The sequence below is a fragment of the Betta splendens genome, chromosome 17 (assembly GCF_900634795.4).
Source record: "Betta splendens chromosome 17, fBetSpl5.4, whole genome shotgun sequence".
NCBI classification, from domain to species: Eukaryota; Metazoa; Chordata; class Actinopteri; order Anabantiformes; family Osphronemidae; genus Betta; species Betta splendens.
In genome coordinates, this window is record NC_040897.2 from 13,387,702 (window position 1) to 13,415,680 (window position 27,979).

The following is a 27,979-nucleotide window of genomic DNA, read 5'->3' on the forward strand; positions in this document are numbered from 1 at the left end:
TTGAAGCGAAGCGCCGCCACTTAGCGCCCTTGTGCTACCTTGCTCCACAGTGAGCAGCTGTTACATCACCCTTGAATCACTCATTGTGAAGCCAGAAGGAGTGGAGGTAAACAAACCCGTGGAATGTAAAAGGGCTGCGTTTCCACGGCGGAGGATCAAAAGATGGAGGCGCCGCTAAAACCCACACAAGCGTCTCACACACGGATGCTGGGTGACCTGCCGTTTAACGCCAGCACTGTGGGCAGTAAAAGAACGTGGGTTCTTTATTTTTTAATCAATGGAGGATGAGGTGACACTCTTAAATAAACACTGGTCATGAAGAATCACCATCAAATGTGAAGGACAGCTCTCCTAGTATCACATGTCATTTACATATCAAGTCCAGCAAATTAAAACTTTAAAAAAGAAGTATTCCAAAATCATGATAATCATAAAAACAATAAGAAGAATGAATCCAAGACAAAAAGTTCACCACAAAAGTCCCAACAGCGATGGAAGCTCCCCGTGTCCTGCATTTCAATGGGCCACCTGTCAGCAGGACCTGCGTTCCAGCCGCGTGACTGAGACTTCCTGCTACGGAGACATGATGACAGTGAAGGCGAGTCTCCCGCCGGCCGATGGAGCTATCAATAATAAGACAAGGTGACTGGCTGAGGAGCGGGGGGGGTGGGGGGGGTTATCTGGGAACAGCACATGCCCTTCCCGGCGGCCGCGGGGGCAGACGGGGCTGCGCAGAGGCGAGATGCGCCCGCGACGCTCCCGGAATCGGTGATTTTGACATCTGCTCCGCGCCGGCGCCTGTCGGAGGGCGGGAGAAGGTTCCTCGGGGCTCCGTCGCTCCCTCTCAAGTCCAGGTCTCCGGGTTTTATCAGAGAGCGCCGACGAGGAGCTCGGTGGAGGCGGCCGGCGTCGAGTAGGCGTCAGTCAGTCCTCCTCCTCCACGTAGGTAGAGGGAAACCAGCCCACCTGAGACGCAGCACAGAAAGGAGTCCAGAGCAGCACAGCAACATCACAGCGCATGTGTCTGGGCCCCACTCGCTCCCACGGCCTACCCTGCCGCCGACCTCTCCCTTCCACCACCCGCTGGACATCCTGGTGTGGATGCGCACCACGTCTCCCTGCAGCAGCGACAGCTCCCGCGTGTCCCTGGAGCAGAAGTCGTAGCGCGCCACGGCGACGCCCACCACCCTGGGAGAAAACACTGACAGAGCGCGGGCTCGTTCACGGGGGGAGATGCACAGCGACTCAAAGGCGGCTCTTGGAGAGTGGGCGACGCGCTGCAGCAGCGTCTGCCTCTGTCGCACCGACTAAACAAATCCTAAATCCTAGTTTTAGAACATATCGATTCAAATCTGAGATAAAACTTTGGAGAAATGAATAGAAAAAGCCCCGTTTGATTGGGAACAATCCATCTGTGGCACCTTGAAATCTGCTGCTTGGAGAACTGAGTCACCCTCTGGAAGCCACCTACTGTTCCGTTCTCTCTGCCTTCACAAACGCTTCCTACCTTTTTAGCCTTATCACCTAGCGAGCGCCTGTAAAAAATGGTAACTCGAAGTCCAGTCCAATTACCGCGGCTCTGGACCATGATTTGAAGGTCTTTCTTGTGTCGCGCTTTTATTTCCTGGGTTGAGATTGAACTTTCACACTCGAAACCCAAAGCCAACGCCAGGCTCTGCTGCAGCCAGCGCCAAGAACAGCAAGTTGGTATTTGCCTTCATCCGGTTCAACGTTGATGTTGGTAAACTCCATTTCTGAGCGCTTACACAACTGTGTCTGTTTGGTCCCGATAGTAAAGCAGCGGAGTCTTGGTTCGCTGACCTGAGCGTAACCGCATCAAGCTCACGTGTTGGACCTGAGCTACGGTTCAACCCAGCTGGGGCTGCATCAGCACCCATCGGGTCACGCGTGGTGATTCCCACACGCGAGGGCCGGCGCTCGTATCGCGTGTGAACGCAGGTGCGCATGGGTTTGTTTACCTCTGCAGAAACTGCAGATAACACGGCTGGAAGATATGCAAAAATCTGCCCCCTGGTGCATAAACAGGCAGGCATCCTAGCGACGCCGACGCTGCCCACACATACAGCACATGCATGAATACTCTATATCTGTGCAAACACACACATGCACACAGAGGAAGACATAAACAACATGCTGTTAACACACACGGCTTTCAGGACATGATGGAAGTTTTTTATAGACAAGAAAATCCCAATTTCCTTGTTAGTCTGACTTGGGGATTTACTGTATTCATGCATCACTGGGTTTCCACCATTGCAAGTCTTAGTAAAACTGATACGTAAATCTGAACCACTTTTAATTATCTGAATTGACAGAGTAATTATTGGATTATGAAAAAATACAAGCGTGGGAATTGGCTGGAGTCACCAGTGATTGTTGACTCTTCTCTAGTTCATTTTGTAAAGTGGAAAATATCAAAGCTGTCAGAAATTCCCACTATCCCCAATTTAGTTTGACAAGAGACTAATGAGAATGTTTCTCTATTTCTCCACGTGGAAACTCGCATTGTCTGAGCAAGATGACGCGAGCGGGGCATCATTAACTGCATTATTTAACAGAGGCAGGAAAAGACAAGACGGTGTGTTTTTGGAAACCTGGAAATGTGGACACACGGCGAGGGAACGAGGAAGAAAGCAGAAAAGCTGTACCTGTACCTGACCAGAAAGGCGAGGAAGAGGGAGGAACAAAGCTGCAGCCGCCAGGAGGAACTACAGAGGAGCGAAGCGAGGGGGGGGGGGGGGGGGGGGGGTTCAGGCCGTGGTGGGAGCAGAGAGAGAACATAAGCAAAGTAAACACAAGTTAGAGAGAAAGACAGAAGCGAGAGAAGAAAAGTTGGCAAAGTCAAAGAACAGGCAGAGAGAGGGAGAGAGAGGGAGAGAGAGGGAGGGAGAGAGAGAGAGAGAAAGAGAGCGAGAGAGAGCGAGAGCGAGAGGAGGGCAGAGCAGTGACAGCATTAGATAAACTGTCACTTCACCGTTGGTGCAGCTTTAACACTGACCAACAAAAGGCGCCGTGGAGCCTGAGCGAGCGAGCGCAGCTCCACGGCCTCCAACCACAGCCACAGCAGCAGCATGGGGGTAAGTGTGTGCCTGGGCCCAGCGGGGGGCCGCGGCGAGGCAGCGGCTGGAGCTCCTCATGTCGGAGACGACGACTCCTGCTTTCGCTTGAAATCCCATGTGAGCCACACGGAGAAAAGCACCTCCTGTCAACAAAACAATATGGTTCCGTGCCTTCTTCCCGTCCCCCACAGGGATAAGTGAATGCAGAGCAATATGTGGCAACACACACACACACACGCACACACGCACACCGGACAAACAGCGCTTTAACGAAGCCGGAGAAGAATTTAAAAAAGTTCACACTTAAACCCTCAGTCTTTCATTGATGAACTCTCCGTTCATGCGTCATTTGGACCGATCGTGAAGGCGTCGTCTCACGCTCGTTAGTCTCAGACTCACGATAACATTAATACTTACAAATGGCTCCACCTGACAGACAGTAAAGAATATTCCAAATTACCCGCGAGCGCTCACTCGCACACGCACACACACACACACACACACGCACGCGCACACACACGCACACACACACACGCACTCACACACACGCACAGAGCAGGACTCAGTCAAAGTTAATTACAGACGCCGGCGGAGGCTTTTCCAAACAAATGACGCCAGAGTTGTGCTGCGTCCCCGCATCTTGTGCTTGTTTGCGCAGCCTCCAGCTCCGCTTCCGTCGCGATGAGGTGTCTGTTTTCGGATTCAAACCATTTTGTGTGTTTTAATGTTATTTCGGCGTGACATCTGTCTCTCCACAGAGACTGTTTACCAGACAGAGAACGCGGTGCCCACACCAAGTCTGTCTATGGGGGTGGACGACTTACGGCAATAATAATCTACGTGCGAATGCGCGGAAGCAGCGGCGGCTCTGTCACCGCGCTCTCAAAGACGGCGGCGCCGTGAATGGCAGCCGCGCACAAACACACCTCTTGCGGAGCCGCTTTGAAGCCTGATGCGCTGGGAGGCCGGCGCTGCCAAAAGAGGCAGAGGGACGAGGATGCGGCAGGATTTTACATCCGCGCGCACACAAAGGGCCGACGTCGCCTTTGTTCCGGCGCGCGTCAGCTCGCCTCGGCTGCCGCCGCCGCCGCCCTTGTTTACGCGTACACCTCCTTTAAGTCGCGACGCTTTACCTCCAGCTGCTTCCTGCTCTTTTGCATCACATCACATTGGCAAACTTTCCCCCAGCTTTGCGGGGACGCCAGGCCTGGAGCGGGCGCTCCCTCAGGTGCCTGTCAGCGGGCGGCCGTCACGGCGCCTCCTCCACCGCCGGACCAAGTGAAATGTCATGTCCTGTCAGGAAGATTGTGAAGCGGCCTCAAAGCGGCGCAGCGGCGGAGGGTGACGCTTGGAGTAGCTGGCTCCTGGTGCTCGCCCGGGGCGCTGGGCCCTGACTGGGATCACTCTGCAAAGCCTGCTGAGCTGCCGAGGCTGTTTTCTAATTCTTTCACTCACTGTCTCTCTTTTGTGCCTCGCCCTGCCTTCATCTCCCTTCGCTGCATGCCTTCCCTTTGTGCACTGGATCTCTCTTTTAGCCCCATTAGCGCCACTCCTTCTCTACGCCTATGTGGAAAAGCATAAACGGATGCAAGGTGAAAACGCACGCAGAGGACACTGCAGTGGAATCAACGGATCAGGCGTATGAAAGCGATCTCGCCTGTATTGATCAGTAGCAATGTGATGTGTGCGTGCTAAATATACCGCTAACAGCAGGCAGTTAGCTCTGTTTGGAGCACTCCACCTACCAGCATCCCCACAGCTCAACGCTAACCAAACACACCAGCCTCATGTTTCCAGCTGTTATAACAAACAAAGGCTGGAAACAAACAAAAATAGCCCCATACTGTGTTTGCTGCACACATATTTGAACAAACAATAATTTAAGTTAATTCAATTTTTAAAATGCTTGTTCATTAAAAAGAGGCTTCTAGTGCTACAGACCTGCTCCTTAGCGTCTCTGAGGCTGGATTTACTGAGACACAAGCACACACGTGTTCATGTGTCCATGTTGGCAAGGTGAAAGACAGGGCTTTGTACCTCAGAGCCATGAATGACCTCTTCACCACACTGGCTCATGAAACACAATTCAAAGGGAATATTTCCCTCTGACAGTGAGCATTATCTGCGTTTGTAGCTTTACAGCCAGGTTATCAACGACGCAACCTCTGTGTGAGGTGTGTGAACTCGCAAATGTTACTCAGCATCTGCAATTCTAGGACAGAGCGATGAACAGACAGCAGCCAGCCTAGAATACAGTACTCAAAGCCAGCATCTTATTGATATAAAGACTCATCTAACTGATCAACATTATAAATGAACTCTACTAGGTCAGTTTAACTCCTAATGACTCGTCTGTGTTTAATGCACAAACATTTATTCTGGAGTTCCACAAGGTTCTATACTCGGACCAATGCTTTTCATTTAGACACAGCTTCCTCTTAACTAATACTATCTGATAATTGCCATTGCTATCCACTAAAGGTCTTAAACATTGCACTGCAAAGTGCCTGAGACGACCTTTGTGCGTTGGTGTAAAATAATTAAACTCAGTAGAATCTTACAACACTGGATAAATTACTTTGGGCATTAATTTAACACTGCCTTGAAAACAACATCAAACATTTTCTGTCCACACACGACATCTATCTGATATTATAACATTATTCATTTGACATAACTGTGTACAAAATGGATAAATCAAGTAAAACTGAAGAGGGATGTCCCACGGGGATAACTGCTACTATCTTACACGTGTACTGTTCCGCTGGGATTTGTGTTAGCTCATTATGCTGTGTGAAATATTACTAGAATGTCTGACACATCAAAGTTAGAGCTGACATACTGTGATTAAGGCAAACACAGTTTAGAGAGCAAGCGCTGCTTCTGTGTCCTGCTCGTCCTATTGTCTCCACGCGATGGAGCTTCCAGTGACTGATTGGTCATGGAGACTTCACAAGCAGGTCTAACAGTCCCAGGCAACAGCTCCCCTTACTTTAATTGAAGTAGACTGCTGTAGCGAACGCCCGTGCCTCCAGTTCTCCAAGCGAGTCAAAACAAATGCTCAGAATAGCTTTCAACTAGAGCCGGATGAAGATCTGATCTGAACTGATAGTATTTCTCCCGGTCGGACAGGTGAACTTGGATGTTTGTGAAGACTCACCGCTGCCAGCCTTGGTAATAGCCCTGGGCATGTTTCCATTGGACAGTTCCCTATAGGGGACCTGCAGAGTGGTGTCAAGACTGCTGAAACCCTCCTTCAGAGAGTGCTGCTTGTAGTACTCCACTAAGTCCTGTGTAAAACAATCACAATAAAGCAAAGAGAGACCCTGAGACATCAGTGAGTCGGGGTAACTCTGGACGGCATCTTGTCCAAATGCACAGGGATGAAAGCGAAGGCGTGTGGGGAGGCTGCTGAGGGGGAAGCTCGACACGACCACGAGTCTGAGCAGCAGCGAAGCGCAATTTTCCATCTTCACATGAAGTCTGAGTCCTGGAAGCATAACGTTAGCAGCAGCAACAGAACCACACGAATGGAGGGGGAAAGCGGTGGATCTAAATGGAACACAACAGCACACAGACAAAGTTAAAACCTTTACCAGCACCGTCTTGAAGAGCCGGGCCTCTGCGATGTAAAAGCAGCCGTCCTTGGTCAGAATTTTAATGTGCCTCACTTTATCGTTGAACCTGTGGAGGATGAATAAGACATGGGCAGCTGATCAACTATACATCAGGCCAGTCTCCACAGCCAAGCATGGAAAAGGGCCGTCCGCTCCCACTGCCCGTGACCGCGCTGAGCCGAGCAGCACCGCCTCACGAGGACTGTGGGCTGTTCCCTGCTGCGGAACAGAACCGACCCGCTCACATCACCGGTACCGCTACCGCTACAGCACCACTCAACGCTCCCCGCTGCCCAAAACGAGGCTGCCGGTCCCGGAGTCAAGATCCCTGGAGCTCCTTTCTGTTAAAACTATGCATTATTGTACATGAAACCAATTAAAAAAATATCGCAAACCCTGACAGCACTTTAATAAAAGCATCATGTTAATATTAGACACTGTGCAGAACGGGCTGATTAAACAATCGCGTGTTAAGGTGAGCATATGTCATGTGAAAACTCACAGCTCAGGCTGTTGACAAGCACACACTATAAATACACAGTGCAGTGCATATGCTGCAAGCAGCAGGACGGATGCGCTGTCAAGTCTCTGTGTTGTATGTCCCCCATACGCTGATGTGCAACACGCGCTGGAGTCAACACTGTATATAACGGACTGATGCATTATATATAGTGGAGACTAATACATTATTGATGTGTGTTGAGCTATATTGCGCCCTGGTCGGTTCTGTTCCTCCTGCACACGACACATAAATATCATTCAGCACCCAGCAAAACTGACCATTTGTAGTGTTTGACGTTAGACAGCTGATTAGCTCCGTATGAAGCTCCATTATCTCAAACTGCCGTCCCGATAATGATCTTAAGCGGTCAGACAGGCAATTAAGACCGGCGCGTTGGGAAACTGGCTCCCGTGCATCAAAGCTTCCAGCGAGAGACGCGTGAGTCCAGACGGGCCGGAACGAGCTGCCGCCACGACGGGTCACGAGCCGCTCCGAGGCCGCGAACGAAAATGAGGTCCCAGAGGTTGAGGTGTGATGCAGCCCTGATACAGGAAGGGCAGATAAGAGCTCAGTCACTTCTCATCATTCTCTCACGTCGCATAGATTAGAGAGTATTCAGGCCTGAGCCTGAAGGGTGTCTTTGTGTGTGGAGCAGTTATAATCGGCCTGACTCCGTTACAGGCGTAGACGTGCGGCGAGGCCTCGACCTCCAGCGCTCAGGTTCCTGCAGCTCCTCCTCCTCCTCCTCCCCCCACCTGCTCCTCACGCTGGCGAATCGTCTGTGTGTTTTACCTCCACAACCAGGCGAACGCTCTCACTGCTGTGTCAGCGGCGCAGCATTAAAAGCCTTTTAACAGAGTCAGGATGGGGAGTGTTTCATTCACCGTCATTAAAACAACACGTTGACTCTTTGTTTATGAGGTTTGTGATGGATGGATGCAATGATCCATGTGTTTGTAGCTTCAACCTTCACCACAGCTTCGAACTGAACATACATGTGTTTGATGTTAATGGAAGAAAACTGATATAATGACCCTTTTTTAATCTTATACTAATATTTAATATTGATTTAATTTTGTCTTAAATATATATTATACAGTAGTATTGTTTTTCTTTAATGAATTCATCAGACGCATTTAAAAGTCAGCAGAAGCTGTTTAGCCTGAAACCTGGGAACTCTCCACATGGCTTGAAGCCGTACCTACGTAAATGCTAGTGCGAAGTGAGAAACTGTGCTTTTGTTTATTTTGCCCTCCATCTAAACTCAACTCTGCCCACCACAATCTGCATCAGCGGCGCCGGCCTCCGTGCGGGTCTGATTATATAGGCGCCGTGTTGCTCGCCGGCGTGAGCGGGCTCAGCGTGGTCTCCCTTCTGCTCCGGCCCTTCCACTTCAGCCTTTGATGAGCCGTTTGTTCTCAGATATTGCACCATTGTTGTGCTCGGCTGTTATGTGCACGTGGGCATTTGTTGTTTGCTTGAATGGCTCTTGCCACTCGCCTCTCGCGATAAGGTGTTTCTGTGCCCACCAGGCGGCTGCTGACTGCCCGCGCCTTGTGTTTAGTCTACTATTCTTAGCAAACTGAGGGAAAACGTCACTTACTTTATACTGATGGCGTATTCGGAGCACTCTTTGCTCCTGTGTCGAACCAGGTAGGTGCTGTTCCCCCGGTCCTGGAGCTCCACCTCAGCCTGGACTCTCTCCATCGGTCCCGCGAACCTGGGATCCCCCAAGAATCAGTGAGACGGAGGCAGAGGACGTGCTGACGCTTGGTCGTGTGTGTTCTTACCAGAGATGGGCAGAGTAATCAACCGGCTTTGGAACCTGAGGAAGAAATGTGTTTTAATGGAGTCAGTGCAGAAGAGAGAGTGGAGGTCACTCGTAGTGACTCGTGTGATATTCAAGACGACCACGCTCCTGTGCTAAGACACCAATAGCGCTTATTAGCCACTGAATGCATCGTAATCACACTGAATCTGTCTTATGGATTACTTACACATGGGCAAGGCCTCACAGCGTCACTTGGAAAGAAGCCAGTCTTGCTTGTCGCCAGGACTTTGCCCTGCAATGGCAACCGGCTGTTAATCGCATTATATTTGTCTGGGAGCAACAACTACACCTCTCTCTCTCTGTCTCTCTCTCTGTCGCCCTCTCTCTCTCTCTTTTCTTTTCCCCTCCCACACTTGCTTCAATAAATCCTCAGCAATTAGCGCACAACAAGCAGTGCATCTAATTTGCAGCCCAAGTTAATTATGGTTCAAACTCTGCCGCCAGTTAGATTTGTACTGCATCAAAACAAGAGGCTCATTTAACACGGAATAATGGATCTTATTCTGTTCTTTGAATATCCAAACAGGACGAGGCCTCCGCTCCGCGCTAAAGACTAACAATTGCGCTTTAGCTAACTCGCCTGGAGCAAACACAAGCTTTATATAAAAATCATTAATTCCGCTAACGAGCAGAGTGTGAAAAGCCGTTTTCTCAGGCTAAATATGGCAAAACACATCAGCCTTTATATTTAGACCGGCACCTACGTGGATGCCTTCGTACACGTATCATACTTGAACGTGAGGCTGAATCGTCAGTCTGAGGCGGAGAGCGTGACCGTGTGCAGCTCCTCACGCCACTTCCTGCCCCGTTCTGCTTCCCTTCGCCCTGCTCTTCATTACAGTATGAAATGCTGTTTGCAGCGCGCAGACCCGTGCAGCGGTAACTAGATTGGAAAGCGAATCTTCACCCATCTCTGTGATTCATTCTGTGTAATAAACATTTCATCAAAGCTTTTTGGGGAGCCTCTCTCTATTTGTTATGCCTTTGATAAGCGTATGATAAAGATTAAACTTATTACTCTGCTGGCATAAACAGGCAGCAGCCAAAGGATCAAATGAAATTACAGTGATTGATTTTATTGTTCTGCCAGTGGGACGGGGGATAATTGCCTTCTGGGTAACAGGGGATATGAATTCTCAATGTTCTGTAATTCCATCCTCTGGCGCCACTGGGGACGCTGAAGATTAGAGGTGCCCCGTGGAGCTCTTGGTTCCGTTTAGCCCTGGAACTTTTGTTTAGATTGAGAGTTTTTCCACCGGAATGCATCATGCGTGACTGTAAGACCTGAAACGCTTTGGAAACCGGCTTAGCGGCGGTGTGCAGTCGCAGCCGTCCACCAGCTGTAATTAAACCCAGCTCATTTACATAAAATTACGAATTGCAACAAAAGTCACCTCAAAGAACTTCACAATGTAAGAAACGGATGAATACGGGGAGAAAAACTCCCTTTGATGGAAGAAACCTGCAGCAGAAGCAGCTCAGGGTGAGCCGTCGTCTGAATTTAAATACTTCTTTTCATAAACTAGATTAACTAAATGAATGAGACCTAAGATGCTCTTCTTATTATTCAGTTTAAATGTGTTTAAGTTATTTCTGCCATTGTGTTTTTTTTTTTGCACCAGTTAAACTAAATCAATCACTGCACTGCGACGTTCCTGCCTTTTTCTAGCAGCAAACACAAAGCGTGCATTCTCAGTGGATGCGGGACGCGTGGTAACCATGGCAACGCACTGCGGCGTGGCTCCACCCAGCCTCCCGGCGTCCGCGCCCTCACCTTCCACCCCGCGCTGTGTCGCGTCACAGAGAAACACGCACAGGACATGGGGCTAAGGCCGGGGTCTGACCCCGGATAAAGCGCCCCCGCTCCCAAATGCATAGGGTCAAACGCAGTCCAACTATGGGCGACCTCTTGAGGCGTGAGGTTGAGTATTACCATTAAAACATCCTCCAGAGACGGGACTGTCCACTGGTTTATGGGCGCACGGCGGCGGTCGGTCAATCAGCCGAGGCCGCTAATTGGTTGCATCATCCGATCTGGGCTGTGATTCAGTGTGATGGCTGGGGTTCAGGGGAGGTCAGAGCTTTTTGTTGGCTCGTCTGACGGAGGCAGGTCTCACCATCGCCTGACACAACGCAGCCCTGCTTCTGTGGGCGATTTACAAACTGGAAGGCGTTTCGGGCTCCGATTCACGCACCTGCCACCAGGAGCTCTCCACGTCGGCGAACATCAGCTCGATGACGTCGCCCGCACGGATGCTCAGCGGGGGTCCGTGGGGGCAGGCGTCGCCGCCGCAGTCTCTGATCGCCACCACCTTGGGCAAACCTGAGAAACGCATGATGAGCGAGGAGTCGGAAGCGTACGAAGACGGAGAAAGACAAATATTGTTCCAGGTGAAGGTGAAGTTATTCGTCTTTTCTCATTAGAGCCACAGTAACCTGCAGCACTTCCACAAGGTCACCAGCGATGCGTTCTGACCTGTTCTGCTGTAATAACTCAAATCAGGTGATTTTTTTTTACACTAGAACAGTAAAAAATCAAAAATACCAAAAGCTCTCGTGCTTTAATTCGTTGCTACAGGACACGCGTTCAGTAACACTGGCAAAAACAAAAACATGAATGAATGTCATTTAAATTCATGAGCTGGGAAAAAAAGGGAGCAGTGTTTCCTGAAAAGACCAAAATCACAAAAAGGTGAATTTTAACTCTGCAAACAGTGAAATCTCAGATTCACGCTCTTTAAATGCGGATTCCTCCCCAAACGTGGGCCCTGATGACTGACAGGTCTAAACCATCACCACCTCAGCAAATCCATCTCTCCGACTCCTGAACGGCCCGGCTCCAATTTCTCTTCCACAAACAGAGCCAGAAGCGTGCGGCGAAGGCCGAGACGGAGCACCTCTGCCAACGGAACAGACACAGCCACTCACTCTCCCCCGACTCACACACGCAGCCCCCCAGAGACGCCCCCCCCCCCATGACCAGGGCTCCTCTGCAAACCAGCCTGAGGAAACTATTAGCTGCCGCCGACCCCAGATGAATGGAGGATCTCACATTCACGGTTTTAATAAGAACAATAAGCACAGCAGTCGCTCTCATAAAGCCCCTTATGGAAATTGATTTATCACAAAGGCAGCGCTCGCTCGGCGGCCGAGGCCGCGGCGTATGGACAGGAAATGCTTCTTCTGCTCATAACCATTCCACCCACTTGGAGTCGAAACCTCAGGACACGGAGAGGAGAGCGGCGAGGAAAAAAAAAGGCTTTTTTAATGCTTTGGTTCACGTTTGTTTCTGCACCTTATTATTTGTTCTTAAATATTTGTCAAGAGGAGGCCGCGTTTGCTCATTACCTGGTTTTAAACCCCGCGAACGAGAAGGAGAGATTCTAAGAAAACATCATCAGGGGAAGACTTTAGTAACATTTGATCAAACACTGACGTGGGTTCAGCTTCAAACCACAGATTCTAAGATGAATGAGCAAATCAGCAAAGGCGTGAGTGGTCACATGGTACTGACCTGGGTCTGGAGCCGCACCGCTTTCCTGTTGCTGGAGGACACAGCATGAAGAGAGAAAGAAGAGAGACAATCGTCAGTGCAGGTGCCCGATCGCCCGATCTGAAAACTATCCCATCTCACAACGCAGACGTACATCATTTCATCATCTACGCACTGCAAGCGTTGGATTCTGTGACAAATTCATTTGCGGAAATGTTTGGTTGTTAATTATTTCCAATGAATGCGACACACTCACCAACAGCCTGTTTGCGTTAACTGTTACGACCTGGACGTGTCCATGTGGAATGTTCCCTCCCTGATTGAAGTTATTTATTCTGAGTTTTAGAATTGTTTTTATTTTCTTACATTTTCTTCATAAATAGGAACTTAATACCAATAAAGCCGAACAGATACACTGATTCTGCAACATATTTAGTCAGTCTGCATTCAATAAGCCGCCCTGACCCCAACAGGACAGCTTTTGTCTTTTCCACTGTGAAACGCATGCGTTCTGAGCAGTAAACCGGGTGCAGACGTTTCAGACTGTATTGAGTGACATTCTGCAGCTATCGGATCGTTCGTGAGCCTGCAGAGGCCTTAAGGTTGGGGTGTTTCCACCGATACAGAGGCCGGTGCTGCTGTTCTCCTGCTTCACGTTAGTCATCTCATCTCATCTGTGTTTCCAGCCTTGCTGCCTGACCAGGACCCCTCCCAGCATCCAGTTACCCGGCGCTGTGGCATCGTCTCGGCTCCAAATATCAAAATGATTGAGGCCGTCGTTCTCCTGGCAACGGTCAATACTTTAAAAATGGCCTCGTGCTCCTGCCCTGATCAATGCCTCTCTGCAATTTCACCGACCGCGGAGGTCTGTAGGGGCCATCGGGAGCCTTCGTCTCGTGTGAGGCTTAAATTGTGGGAGCTTAAAAACACAAGCCAGTCGATTTAATTTGACCCCGAGTGTCATTGAACAAAGCAAATAAATGAAAACATAATTCTACTATGTCGCCGTGGATAAAGACTGAACCTGTAATATTCCATTCAGACTCCAGGATCTCTCAGCTCAGGCTGAAAAGGCAGCTGTAGCTCTGCCCCACGGCCCCGCGTGAGCACACGCATGAATATTATCCTCTGCAGCATGTACTGTATCTTATGCTTCGCTAATTATGTCAGCTTTGGTGTCGGCGTGAAGGAAGAAGAAGCGTCTGGGTCTTACCTTGGGCTTCGGCTTGGCAGGATCTGCAGTCAGGTGAGAGACAGACAGAGTGAGAGGAATGCGATATGAGGGGGGGGCGCGGTGGCTTCCTGACACTCAACCTCCAGTGTCGACCTCGCTGGCCCTCATCACACCTCAGAATGCATAAAGACCACAGAGCTGCGGCTAAGAAGGCCTGTCAGAGGCCCGAGCCGCCTGTAGCTGTCTGCGCCTCCACCAAACCGCTGACAAAGAGCTAAAGCTCCACACGGAGGAACGCAGCACCACTGCTAAACAAGGAGCGACAGCGGAGCTTTTCATCACATCACTACTGCAAATAAAAGGCTCCGTTCGTCTGGTTTAGACTTCATTTGGATCGGTCTAAGTGCAGATCTGAGCTGGCGGTGACCAGGTAATGGCAGGTCAAGAACTCAGCATATTCACCCAATGTCTGGGGGAAATAAATATTTATACCCTCAACTGGAGGACGAGAAGCGAACGAGGGACAGGAAGAGCATAAAAATATGACGATGAGCTCCTTGAATGTGGTCACTTTAATCTGCCTTTCAGATTCGACTTTTATGGGCAGACACATAAATGTAGACTAGATAAAAACATCAACAATCACGTTCTAGGACAGCGTGCAGCTTTGTGCTCACCTGTTCTCCCGCAGACTCCCAGGCGACCCAGGCACTCCTTATGAGCCCCCAGACCACATTTCAGACAGAGGTAGCCCTGGTTGAAGATGCCCCTGGAGGCAGGAGACGGGATTTATTAGATTTAGTGTAACAGCCGTTAGGAAAACCAAACCAGAAAAGCTGTCTGCAGCCAACAGACTGGTTCATTTATTACTTACGACTAATTATAGGGAGAAACTTGGATTGAAATTTAACGCTTTAATGCATACGATCTTAGGTTTGAGCCAAATGAGCCAAAGAGAGACTCGTACCTGAGCAGGAAGTGACAGAAGCTGCAGGACGTGATCCTTTCAAACGTGTGCATCTTGAACTGGTGGGAGTTGTGGTTGGCTGTTTCAGGACGAATATTTGATCTGAAACGTAGAAGGAGAAAAGCAGGTTTTCATCAACGGCCTCAGTCTGAGTGACCACACGCTGGCACAGCTGAAGACACGGCCTCTGAATCACCTAATGAACAATTGGCTGCACTCGTCTGCAGCTCATTTCCTTCTATGAGTGAACTAAAAGCCATTCCACCCGAGCACACGTGCGTGTGGGCTCCAAACTTGAGACGCCTCTGCTCAAATCTGAGGGGGAAACGTGCACAGCCGAAGCGAAAGCAGCCGTCCTGGAATGGGAACAAATGCCGCCGACACAAAAACAGCTCTCTGCACTGAACGCGCCATCCAGCAGCCACTTAGAGCGCGCGCTGCCGTGAGTGGGTCCTTCATCGGGAGCCCACGTCCGTCTCACAGGTACAATTTTCCACCTGCTGAATGGACCCTTTTCCGGTGTCACTTCCAGATCCAACAAAGAGCTAGAAGGCTCGCCTGAAAACTGATCATTTCCCCTTTAGATTTAGGCAATTACGCCTGAGTTGTGGTGCTGACGTGTGTGTGTGTGTGTGTGTGTGTGTGGCCATGTTTACGTTCAGTCGACTTGCAGGCTGCATCTTTTCACCATCTTAGATACAAGACACATATTCAGGCCGCGGCCGGTCGCCTGCTTGCGTCTGGGATATTGTTTTCATTCAGATCCATCCCAAACACAAAAGCGTTTGTTATCAGCAACACTACTCTGCTGAAACAGCTCGACAAAGGCCGTCGACAGGATATCTGCAAAACCTCCCACTACAACACAAGACAGAAGACGTAGCTCCACAGAGCGGGGATGTAAAGACCCACTGAGGAGGAACCGCGTCTTTGTAGTTGTGCGGCTTCGTGTTTAATGTGTGGGTTTGTTTGTGTGCGCGCGTTATCGTGCCGCTGTCAGCAGCAGCGCGCTTGATTACAGCTAAGACCTGATCAAACAGTGCACATGAAAGAGTCAACACCTCTCTGGCCTTGGAGAAACTCGCACAAAAACAAACAACCACCCGGCGCGTGCACGTACGCGCGTGCACGTGCGCCGTGCGTTTCCCTAGCGATGCGCGCGGCTGCGCGTTGTTAGCAAGCGGCTACGCGCGCTGACGGGGTCTCGTGTACTCACATGGCCATTTCGAACTGATCCAGCCATTTCTTCTTCAGCTCTCTGGTCTTGAAGAAGAGTTCAAAGCCGGCATAGCCCTGCTGGTGGGTCACGTAGAAACCGTAGCACCACTGAGCAAGGCAGCAAGAAGACAGCAGTCAAAACCTAGGCCTGTTTTATACAGCGTGAACAATGTTACTGGTACATAAAACCTCCACGACACAAAAAATCCAAATACATAGAGAAGCCATCAAGTCCCACTTGAGCAGCACCAGGCAACAGTGGAGGGGAATAATTCCTACAGCAGAACCGGTCGGGCGGACATCTGCCCCGACCCGTTGAGAGACAGAGGAGAGCATAAGTAGAGAACGGCAGCAAACAGCCGCATGTTCCCAGCGTCCGCCCGGCGGTGGAGGAAGATGGCCGCCCGCTCGGACCCTGGTTCCGCTCAAGGGTGTCCTCTCCACAGCTGTCCCATGTTTGAAGTGGGATTTGCTGGTTTTCTCACATGCCGTCATAAACACGTGACACTACATAGATAAACTGATTAGATGGACCTGGATGGATCAATATTAAATTCATTTGAATTCATTCATTTTCAGCGACCAAGCAGCGTGTGTTGACTGCAGCGGCCATGACGGCCTCGGTGGCTGGAGGTTAGCCAAAGTTCTTCCCAAAGACCACTTAAGCCGTGATTACAGGGAGTCACAGTCTGATAATCCGCCCGAGAGGAACCCAACACAGATCTCAAAGTTCTAATTTAGGAATGTGATCAAAAGCGCTACACAGACGTGCTGCACGGCGGCCAGATGTGGCATCAGCGTTACATCTGTCGCAGCAGAAGCAGGGCGGCGCCACCAGCGACTTGGCTGCTCCGGCCCCGCGCCGCTGACAGGTTCAATTCGCTGCCCGTGGGCGTATTTAGGAGCTACTCCCAATCAATTCCCAAAGCCCTCGGCTCCGCGCTCCCTAATCCGTCCCAGTTTGTTGTGTCATATCTAATAACTTAAAGAGTGGTGGGCTTCGCTTGTCGGTAATGACCAGGTCTGCGAGGCCCTGAGTGTTTTAGGGCTCTGCTGAGTATTAAATCATTGATGACTGTGGCACCACATCCACACTCTGAAGTTTCATTTAGCACAAAATGATGTATAGCCCCACGCAGCCTTGGAGAACTGCACACATTCATCACTTGGTATTAGCATCTCCGTCCCGCGGTGTGTGCTGCGCGTCCCAGCGCCGCCGCCGCACGCTAAGGACCCGCCGCGATCATGACAAACGCGCGGAAACGCGTAGAAACGCGCAAGAAGCGTCGCCGCACGTGTCCCGATCGCTGCGCGTCTCCCATGCTAACGCTGGCGCTGAGCGCTAAATGAGGGCGCTAATGGAGGCCCTCGGCGACCGCCACAGCCGCCGCCGCGCTCTGGCAGGCCGTCAGCTCCACATAAGCGATCAGCGGCGGCGTGAGAAGACACCATCTGCGAGCACGCGTCAACAAGGCGTCAACAAGGCATCAACAAGACGCCTGCAGACGTTCCCACGCGGCGCTGACGACGGAGCCCGGCCTCAGCTTCTCAATCTGACGACGCCGTCGCCGGACGGCTCACGGAGGCTGATCCCAACACGCGCACACCTTCTTGGCGTCTCTGTCGGAGGTGGGGTTGTTGGTGATCTTGAAGTAGTTGAGGTCCAGTATGTCCTTCATCTCGTAGTTGTCTCCGCGCCGCTTGCAGACAATCACAGCCACGTCGAACAGGAAGATGTGTCTGTAAATAAAATAAAAATGTGTCTGTTCTCAGGTCTACGGAGTCAAATTAAGGTCAGATTAGATTTGTTACGCACGCACAAATCTAATCGGACCCTAATTTGACTCCATACAGGTCGTTATTATGAGGACCCTTAACGCAGAACAACCTGTCCTGCTTCCTCTTGTCGACGCTGGATATGATGCGCACTTCTCCGTCTCCCTTCGGTCGCCCAAAGGTGATTAAAGGTTGATTCTGAAAGCACAATCAAACACCATCATAATATTGCATATCATTTAAATGTCAGCATTGGTCTGGAGCTTTAAAAGCGGGTCAAATCATGCTTTTGACGTGTTAAGGCCTCTGGATCGTTTCCTAGGAGATCTTCCGTCGATCCCACAGCAGCTGTGATCACGAGAACTACGTTGTGTTGAGTTGAGCTTCGGGGTTGTTTGGTTTGCGTCGCGCAGCGGCGACGTCAGTAGTAACAGTGAAAACAGCAGGGAGTCATTACAAATCCCCGAACTGACGCGCGCTCCCCGCAAAATGTCACCCGAGCTCCGACGGTAACTCCTGTTGACTCTCGTTATCTCCGGTGACGCTCGCTTATCAGTCTTGTTGGGTGGAGACGAGAGGAAAGTCTTCACACGCTGACTCATAATACCTGTGCTGCTGTCAGGCCTCCAACATGCGGCTCCACTTTGATGGCTTCATCCTGCACCTCCTTCCCTCAAATCTCCACATCTTAATGTGGATGTCGAGCATTTAGCTCGCGTTTAGCGCTGAGGCGTAAAGGCTCGGGGCGGACGCTGTGCTGACTGCAGGACGGACTGGGACGGAACCAGAACCAGAACAAGCGGCGCCAAATTGACTTTAAGCTGTGACTGATGGCCACGAGACGCAGCTGTCTCCATTTGAACAGGAATCAGTCTCTAAAAGAAGCTGATCATTTACTAAAGAGACGCTTTCCTCGACTTTTGTGTTTCATGAGGCGTTTGACAACCGCTCAAAGTTCTAATAAAAAGTCTTTGGGTTTACCAGGTTTTCAATCGATCTCTGGTACTGATCAATCTCCCTGAGAGTCTCATTATCTCTCTTCACCTCGTTGACATACTGAGCCAGGTCCTGCAACACACACACACACACACACACACACACACACACACACACACACACACACACACACACACACACACACACACACACACACACACACACACACACACACACACACACACACAATGTCAAAAAACACAGAAAAAACATTAATACAATTCATTTAAAGGAAAACGCTGGTAAATACAGATCTTGACTCGACTCGTCTGATCTGCAGGAGGAACCATAAAGCAGAGGGAGGATTTTAAGCTTTTTACAGTGAACCGTGTGCATTCCCTCGTTTTTGAGCAGCCGCCACTGTAAAGTGATGAATTCCCTTCATTCATTCAGGACTGAATGACGAGAGGAGGCCGTTCGGCACTCGCTGAAACCTTCCCATCGTGTTTTGCCCATTTGTAACTGCGAGACATGAATGATTCACGGCTATTTTGCGGCCGATGAAAGTGACGGCTGAGTGGCAGCGACTGTTTGGCGCGATCTCCCAGCTATTGGTAACAAGCTGAAATCACAATAATTACATAATTACTGCCCATTCACCAGAAGCACTGCACTTACTTTCATTGCGTCGAGAGCGATCTTCAAGTTGCTCTTGTCAGAAGCATCATGGGTGTGTTTCACTAGCTCCTGTTGGGGGGGGGGGGGGGGGGGGGGGGGGGGCATTAGTGCTCAGCTAATTTAAATACCCAGGAATAAAAATGCATGAACATGAAACAAAGCATAGTTGGAGGAAAGCTTATGGTTGTGATTTTCATCCACATGAACTAAATTAAAGGCTAAAGATAAAGAGGATTTTGGCTTCTGCTGAATAGTTCCTATAATTAACAACACAGTGAGCAGGAGATCACTGTGCAGCACTGTGTAGAGATACGAGCTCCACCTCCACCCACACCCACGTCTAATTGATTCATCAACAAGTGGAAGTTATTATTGAGTGTAGCCCGCGCTCTGGAAGCAGTCAGCTGATGAAATCCCACGGAGAACGAACCTGCGGCCACGCGGCGCAGGAGGCCGTTTTAATAGGACGCTGCAGCTTTTAGCAGCTTTGGGGGCTCGGGTTTATTCTGGGCCTAATTCTAGACAGATGCTGCTTTTAATAACACAGGCTGTCAATAGCACCTGTTAGGCGCTTATGCTGTATTTGCTGTGTATTCTTTGCCGCGTGGAGCAGAGAATTATATAATACAGTCCTGATCAGGAACAAAACAGAAACACGTGCATCCGCCTCCTATCGGCTCTCGCTTCATGCTCACGTTTCCACCTCATCCAACCTTTTTGCTTCTCCCGTCCCAAAGTCCCACCCCTGGGTTTTTGGTAAAAACAGAGGATCATCACCTTTTACCAAAGGAAGTCTTTACCCGGTGCAGCAGTTTAAAGCAGCTCTCTCTCTAGTCATTGCTCTCATCTGCCCTGGCAGCTATAGTCTGACCTCTGCTTCATACCGGGCGGCGCAGACTGAGTGAGGGATTAGAGGAGCTGCATTTCTCTGATGGTTTTCACACTACGCTGAACACAACGGGGCCTGTAATTAAAATAACCTAAATCTCATTATGATTTTATACCAGGCGACAGACAGGAGAATTATTTCCACCCTCAAACATCCTCGTTTGAAAAAAAAAAACACCAATAAAGCTTTTTGTCACCTGAAATAAACTGCCTCTGCATGTTTACTGTACCTGGAGATGAGCAATAACCCACTAAATATATATATTGCTTGTTATATGCATAACCCATCTAAAGCATTATGTACACGACCTGTCACAGGTAGTGCTTTTTGTAGTGCATGCGGCGCTAAAACAAGTCTGTGGAGGATGTCGCCCTCAAGTGGAGACTCTGACACGAGGAGAACATCCGACAAGTTAAGTCAAGAATTGAATTAAATGAATGAAATAATTAGACCAAATTAAAAAAACAGCTCCATGAAACAAAGCTAATCCTCGACCTGCTTTCTATTACAGTCCCATGTGGATGTCTCACCTGAAGCAGGAGATGGTACTTGAGGACTCTCTGCATCGGTACAACCAGCAGATCCCGGAGCGTGAACTTGCCGTTGTTGGCCCGTTTGGAGCACTCCTGGTACAAACACAGCACACACCTTCACAGCGAAGCCGCTCGCATCGCTTTACTTTTAGAGTCTATCACGATATAAACTCAGCACATAGATTAAACACTAGGGGCTGCAGGTAAACTAGGACTGTGGTAACTAGTGGCTTCGAGGCCAGAGTGTGTGTTTTCACCTCCAGCTTCAGGCGAACGTCCTCCTTCTCTTTGCAAATGAGATCTAACACAGCGATGGCGATCTCGACCCGACTGCAGTAAATCCCATAAATCAGCAGTCTGAAGTTCAGAGAGGAGGAATGGGGTTCAGTGAGGAGCGTACACCAGTGGACAGACCAGTGGACAGAACGTACCTCTCCTTGTAGTTAATAAAGATCTGGTAGAGATTTAAGGCGTTTCTGTTCAGGATGGAGTCCTGAACATCAACCATCAGGTTTTTGTGAACTTTAACCAAATCCTGCATCAGAGGAAATAAAAGAAATCAGTGGTCGGACATTTTTACTTTCACAATGTGAAGAAAAACTTGCTACTTACTGAGATATTAACAAAAACTTTGTCAATTTCTGCCGCGGAGAAGAACATCCTCAGGGGGTTCAGGAAATACTGGAAAGACACACGATAAAACCTTTATTCGTCAGACGCGTCCACGAAGGGACTGGTTTGACTGGGAGCGATAGGGAACAGATCTAGGCCGTGAGTGACAGCAGTGGAGCTGAAACCCACAGCAGGTTCCACAGCAGATCATCAATGAGAGCGATTAGGAGAGCGCTGACGGCGGAATTTCCCTCAAACGCCCCAAATGCAAAACGTTGTGTTCATGCACTGGACAGTGAAAGTAAAGACATTGAAACACAGAAATAATGTTTAAATGAAGCTTCAAACTGCAACATCTGTTCAGTGATTCGCTGGAGTTCAGCTTTTTGGTTTGTCACTTTCCTTTTGACTCGTTGGTTTCATTAGTTGTAGTGTTGCTGTTTGCCACCGTTAGCCTTCGGAATAAATTTGTCGATTCACGTTTGACTTGATTCTCATGTGTTTTGAAGAGAATGGGCAGCGGAGGCAGATTCGCCCCCTTTAATTTGTGTCCCCGCGAGTGTAAACGCTCTGAAATCTACCTCCAGCGCACTCGTTTGGTCTGGAGTCGTTTCGTAATGGACTTTGTCTTGTCTCTGTTCGACCTTTAAATCCAGCAGCGTCGTGGTACCTTCTCGATGGACTCCAGCGTCTCCGTGTACTTCTCCTCCGTCTGTTTGATCTCTGTGAGGCAGCAGCTCCGAACGTCCACCTCTGCCTGCTTCTAGAAACAAACCAAACTCAGAGGCTGCAGCCAGTGATCACACACAGTAACAATCATGGACCACAGACGTATTCACAGATGTTCACGCCACAAGTCGCAGATGTGGGCTTTTGGGTCCACTCGTGGCTTTTTCTCATCAGGTCCGAGGTCAGTGTTTGTATTAATGCAGCTACTGCTGAGTGTGCGTGTTAAGGAACATGAAACGGTCCGTGTGCAGCCGTGTCACTGAGGCGCTTCAATGAAGCCACTGCTCAGCTTCGTGCGTGTGACTCATTTCAGTACCAGTGGGGGCTGCAGCTCCGTCCTCATCAGGTCCTCGTAGATCTCTCCGCCGGCGTAGTCGTCCTCCATCCCATAGACGGCCGCGTACAGGTCGTCCTCGCCGTCGGCCGCCTGCTCGCTGCCGCACAGAGCACACGGGTTAAAACAGGCACGGCCACAGCACAGCAGCCTTCAATGGAGCCGTTAGTGGAAAGAGCTGCTGCCAAAAGGTCTGAAGAGTAAATGCACCACGCGTGGTCAGGCTGCGTCACAGAATCACCACTCGCTGGACAAATGACCCCAATTAAGCCTTTCAAATGCATAGAACAGTGAGACCTGACATTATTGTTTTTGTCCCCATTCATAATTCTAACGTAGGTGCGCTGCAGCCATTCATACAATTACTCATTCATTTCCTCTGACAGTAACAGAGAAACGGGGCCGGGCGTTTATCGAAACACGTGGGCGTCCGGACCCCGCGGATGCAGCAGCCAGCCAGCGCTGGGTGCGCTAACGAGCGCTAACGCTAACGAGCCGTCCAGGCATTCCCGCGTCACTCATAGACCTGCAGGGAGCGGCTTTGAACTCACTCAATCAGGTCCTCCAGGTTGTTGTAAATGTCTTCATCTTTTACGCTCTCCTCTGTGGGAAACGGTCTGCGAATGACAGGGTTAAAGGCCGAGGATGAGGACGGTGGCACAAGAAGAAGAGCAGCAACCTGCCTTTAGTTACAGTGGGAACTGCCTAAGCATCGACAGCTTCATGGGCTTCGTGTAGCACAAAGGGGAGAGGAAGATGTGGCTGAGTGTGGTTAGAGTTTCAGTGAAGGCTGGAGGTGTGGGAAAACAAGCAGCTGTCAGTTGGTGGCTTTACCTGAAGCCCCCCTGCTGTGCGATGGTCGTGTACGAGAGTTTGGACAGGGTGTCCATGACCTGGAGAAACAAGAGGCAAGGCGTCAGACAGAACGGGTCGGGTCAGAACCGGGTCACTTAGAGCCACGGACAGAGAACATTAGTCAGTCTACTGTCAGCTAGAGTTTGAAGAGCAAGGGTTTGTTATGACGGAAAATCCCCTGAAATCTCTTTAAACTGAATTGAAACCCGTGAACCTTCGGGTCTCCAGTCTCCCGTGTTGCTGGTACAGATGGATGCATCTTGTACGTTTGTGGTGGTTATGGCGTAAGCCTTTACAGACGCCCCCCATTAACTGGCTCGCTGTCACAGATGACGCTTCCTTTCACAAGACGAGAACAAGCGTTGGGTTTCTGAGGAAAGATGCGATCTGCTGATTGTACAGTAGCTGCTACACCGACGGTCTGCAGGAAATGGTCACGTTACCTCAAGCTCACACTTGAGCTGATGTTGGGGGGGGGGGGTTAAATGTGACAAAGAGCAAGAACGGAGGGAAACGCGTGCACATGCTCCTTCTATTAAATGCATCTCACTTTTGCATTCAAGACCTCGACACAGTTTGACTTGAGAGAACTTGAAGAAGTGTCTGTTGCCGTTTTCCTGTTTGCTGCTCTGCCTGCGGTGACGCCTGTAGAAGCCCAGCAGAGGAATGTAGGTTAGTGGTGGTTCAGTGGGCTAATGCTCCGTCTACAGGGCCGACTTGGCACAAGTCAAGTGGATTTAGCGGACTGAGATTTGAGTTTGAGGAGGAGATTGAGCATTCCGGTACAACTCCCGCTGGACCGCGTCCAGCGCAACCTCTCCCTGCACCGGAAGCTTGTTTGTTCCATGGACAACTCTTGAACACGGCTGAGATTAAGCAGCCCGACTTGGACGCGCTGTACATATTTGTAGGCAGCGCCTCCACTGTGGGATTACAGACAGTCAGATTAACTGGAAGCTTCTTTTCAGCGCCGAAGGGGAAGAGGAGTGAGGAAACTGCACGCGAAGCTCCAAAACGGGACTCGGTGAAAGAATCGGTCGTTTGATGAAAAGGCCTGAAACATGTCAGCGAAGTCCTCAAAGTTCAGGCTTTGAATAAAAGATAAACAATAATGTATTTCCCCACAGACAGCTCGTTCATAAACGCTCCAACAGCTCTAAATGCTCTGAGGCATCAAATGCTCAGAAGTAAAGAAATGCAGAAACGAGGCGAGTTAAATGGGTCCAGTGTGCAGCTGAGAGGCGCTCACTTCAAACCCACTGACCCGGTACCGCAGCGCAAACACTGAGCCCAGCTCCCACAGTAGCACAGCAATAAAGAGGAGCCGGCCGCTCCCCACGGACGGGACGGAAACGACAAGAAGGCAGCAGGAAGCGGGCGGTGATGAAAGACGCCGCATCACAGGCTGTTACTGGACGAATCTGATGGGGGATTCTTTGCTTGGATGATGTCACCAGGCGGTTTGGCCTTAAATACTAAACGCAAATAAACTGGAGCAGAAGAGCGTTACCTTCCCAAAGTCACGAACGTCAAACAGATCAAAGGATTCAAATAAGTCGCTCTTCTTCATCCCGAACACCTCGCAGCAGGACGACAGGAAGGTCCGGATGTTCTTCAGGCACAGGAACTGGAATGAAAACAAGGTTCGCATGTATGAATCTGTCTGTTTGTGTGTGTGTTGTTGGTTTTTATGAAGGGCCAAACAACAAGCAAGCCTCGCTGCTTTATTGCGACTAACAGGTACAGTAACACTCCAACGGGACCACAGCGACTCTCAACAAGCCTCAAACCGAGTGAAGGTGAGCCACACATTCTGCAAAGTGAAAGTCAAACTGAGAGTTTCACAAAAACCAAATGAAACTGCTCATCGTTTGTGTCCATAAAGTTTATTAACGGGCTGAGAGCAGAGTCAAGATGGGGTCATCTCTCACATTAAACTATTTAAACAACAACCAGTTGCACCGACTGAGTTGATTTTAGCGAATACAGTACGTGAATGAAGTGCTGACTTCATCGGAACGTGAGCAGCAACGAGATTCTAGGCGACAGATAGGGCGGCTTTTATCAGCCCATCGAGGAGGCGCCTGTAACGGCCCCACCGCCCCCCGGGGCCCCGCGCGTCTGGGAGGAAGTGCGCCGACGCGAGGGCTTCGCACCAGCACCAGGCACAAACCACCAGTTACAGCTTCACTCAGGCAGACGGAGCCGCTGCGTCGACTGTGGCGACAAAACTGGCACGAGTTCGAAGCTTGTTCAGTTAAAGTAGCCCTGAATACAATCCAAAGTATTAGGTTTAAGACGTAAGCAAACAAGGGCATGAGTGAGCGGTCGCCATGGATTCATAAATGATGTTTATTACTCCCAAAATACGCGTTTAAGTGTAGATATTATTACTGTAATGATCTGAGGATGGAGCAGCTTAAAACATTTTAGTTGTCAGAAATAATCACGTCATCTCTTAAATCGTCCTTTCAAAATAAAATAATGTTCATTTCCTATCCATAATGTATATAGCATTTTTTATGCTCCACTCTGCCTCCACTTCAGTGCCTCCATGACATTGTTACCACTCAGATCGTGGGTCACCAGAGCCCAATAATAGGAACCTTCAGAATCTGGGGCCCATTGACACACATGCCCGTCTGGACCACAATGAAGCGGCCTACAGCTGCAGGCGGTGACCGTCCGTCTGCTGAGCAAATCAAAGTCAAGTGTGCTGACAGCACATTATAAGACGGATGATCCCCAAACCTGTTAAAAGTAATGCTGACAATGTATTAATTTATTTATGCATATAGCACATGACCTGTTACGAAGCTGTGCCTCAGTCTTAATACTTGGCCTGATAAAGATCTTAGAACCTGCAGTGCAAATCGTTGCACAGGAAGTCTCCTAATAATAACTTATTACACAAAGGTACAGAACTTATTGTCACAAAAAGAGATGCACCAGGAAAAAGATTAATTTAATTTGTGTAAACTTTGTTTTATTTACTTTAGGTTTAACCAGAAATTTTTAAATGTTCATCATAAGCACCAAGGTTCAAACTCAGGGAACTACAGGCTGCTGCACGCACAGGCTAATGGGTGCATCGAGGGCAGGAATTCATCAGGTCGGTCCAGTCCATCACAGCTAAAGAGGTCAAATCTACGGCTGTGGTTCAGATTCAACACTCGCTCCCTTATTCTAAATGAACCTAAGGCTGTTGGAGCTAATCACCACATAAAGACCTGACAAAGACATCCAACACATGATGTCCTCATTCTGGCAGGTGTCACTCACGCATCCCTGTGGGCCCGATGTTCACTGACCAGTTTAAAATGGTCCAGAACTGGTTCTGGTTTACAGCTGTGTTCTGTGTGTTCGCCATTTACTTGTTTAGTCTAACTGTTACAGCTTTGCCCTGTGTGTTTTCCATTTACTTGTTTATTCCAACACATCACTGCTGCCTGCAGGTGTTTAACACCAGAACAAATTGGACTCTACTTCCACCCGCAGCTTTACGGTTGGACGCCAGTTTTAACTTTTGCTTTTATTTTTTTCCCAGTCCCTCTACATCGCGTAATAATAACTCGAGGGCCTCCTACTGTCCCCGTTGGGCCCGTTTCCATCGCTCACCCACGGTAGAAACGCGCCGCTGACTCGGCTTCGCGTACCTGGGACATCTGTGGCCGGAGGTTGATCTCCTTCAGGTTGATGGTGTGAGGTCTCAGGTTGTTGAGCAGCTGGCACAGCAGCACCCCGTCCCGCAGGGTTTGCGCCAAGTCGAACACCTGCGCCGTGTCCGCAGTCACGCGGTGGTTCGCGGGCAGCACGTTGCAGCCGATCAGCCACAGCGCACATTGCCTCCAGTACTCCATGTGCGCGGAAACGGCTCGTCGACGCCAAGTGCGAAACGTCTGTCGCTACTTCGGACCCGTGCGCCTGACGCATGACAGGGGCTGCGCTCGGCGGCGTCCGCTCGTCTCGCCCGACTCCGGCGTCACCTCTGGAGGACGGAGACGCCGCTGCGGCTTATGTGCGCTGCACAGCTGGGACGGGCTGCCGTCAAAACCCCCCTCGGTCTGCGCGAACTTCCCCTTCCTTCTTCCTCGCAGAGGGTCGTAATTCTGGTGAATTTTTGAACAACCCAACAAAAAACAAAAAAAAAAAAACACCCCAACCCGATCACAAGGTACTGGGAGAAAAATAATGATCAAAATAATCAGGAAAAAGTACTCGAATTGATGAAAGAGATGTAGCTAAGGATCTCATTTCAAGCCCTCGGGTTAAATATTGAAGTGAATTCATTTTATATGTGCCACCAGCTGGAGCAGGTGCGTCCTCACACTGAGATTCATAAATAATAACACACCTGTGAGCTCGGAGCACAAACACGAGGACGCACCAGGCCACTAGATGTAGCTGTCAAATACCTGGAGCACTTCACACAAAACCCAGAGGTCACTGCCAGTGCCCAGGTTTTATTTTAGTTTATAGGCTGCACCCAAAATGGAAATACACTGCACAATAAATACGTTTTTATATTTAATATAGTTTGTTCTATAAACCTGGAAATTCTACAGGTCAAAGCTTCTGCATCTATTCATTTAATGTTGCTTTAACCTACTTTTCATACTATTAAACATATAACAATAATAATTGTACAGTATGTGGCACAGACTAATCCTTTCACTCCAGGTCTCCAACTTGACTGACCTTCCGCTTGGATTATAAACAGCTTTGCCAGGTGACTATAATCTGAGTTTGCTGTGT

General features: G+C 49.6%; 1 protein-coding gene across 6 annotated transcripts; it reads right to left on the reverse strand.

The window, feature by feature from the left end:
- Nucleotides 1-240: 240 nt before the first annotated feature.
- On the reverse strand, nucleotides 241-27,724 carry LOC114843880 (guanine nucleotide exchange factor VAV3-like). 6 transcript variants are annotated; one of them, XM_029130698.3, is made up of 28 exons: nucleotides 26,881-27,721; nucleotides 24,735-24,851; nucleotides 23,204-23,262; nucleotides 22,921-22,986; nucleotides 22,352-22,469; nucleotides 21,977-22,066; nucleotides 21,307-21,375; nucleotides 21,126-21,229; nucleotides 20,952-21,051; nucleotides 20,692-20,787; nucleotides 19,273-19,341; nucleotides 18,640-18,726; nucleotides 17,771-17,856; nucleotides 17,490-17,622; nucleotides 15,881-15,990; nucleotides 14,665-14,766; nucleotides 14,375-14,466; nucleotides 13,737-13,759; nucleotides 12,545-12,575; nucleotides 11,226-11,353; nucleotides 9,197-9,262; nucleotides 8,990-9,024; nucleotides 8,803-8,919; nucleotides 6,677-6,764; nucleotides 6,241-6,370; nucleotides 2,676-2,729; nucleotides 1,053-1,201; nucleotides 241-966 (listed from the first exon to the last, which is right to left on the reverse strand). In XM_029130698.3, exons 1-28 carry the CDS (start codon nucleotides 27,082-27,084, stop codon nucleotides 925-927), a joined length of 2,565 nt encoding a protein of 854 aa, XP_028986531.1. In that variant the 5' UTR covers nucleotides 27,085-27,721; the 3' UTR covers nucleotides 241-924. The 6 variants fall into 6 exon arrangements, with proteins under 6 accessions (XP_028986531.1, XP_028986529.1, XP_028986527.1 ...); XM_029130696.3 differs by having other exon boundaries at nucleotides 21,977-22,069; XM_029130694.3 differs by having other exon boundaries at nucleotides 6,241-6,764; nucleotides 26,881-27,724.
- Between the last annotated feature and the right edge of the window lie 255 nt (nucleotides 27,725-27,979).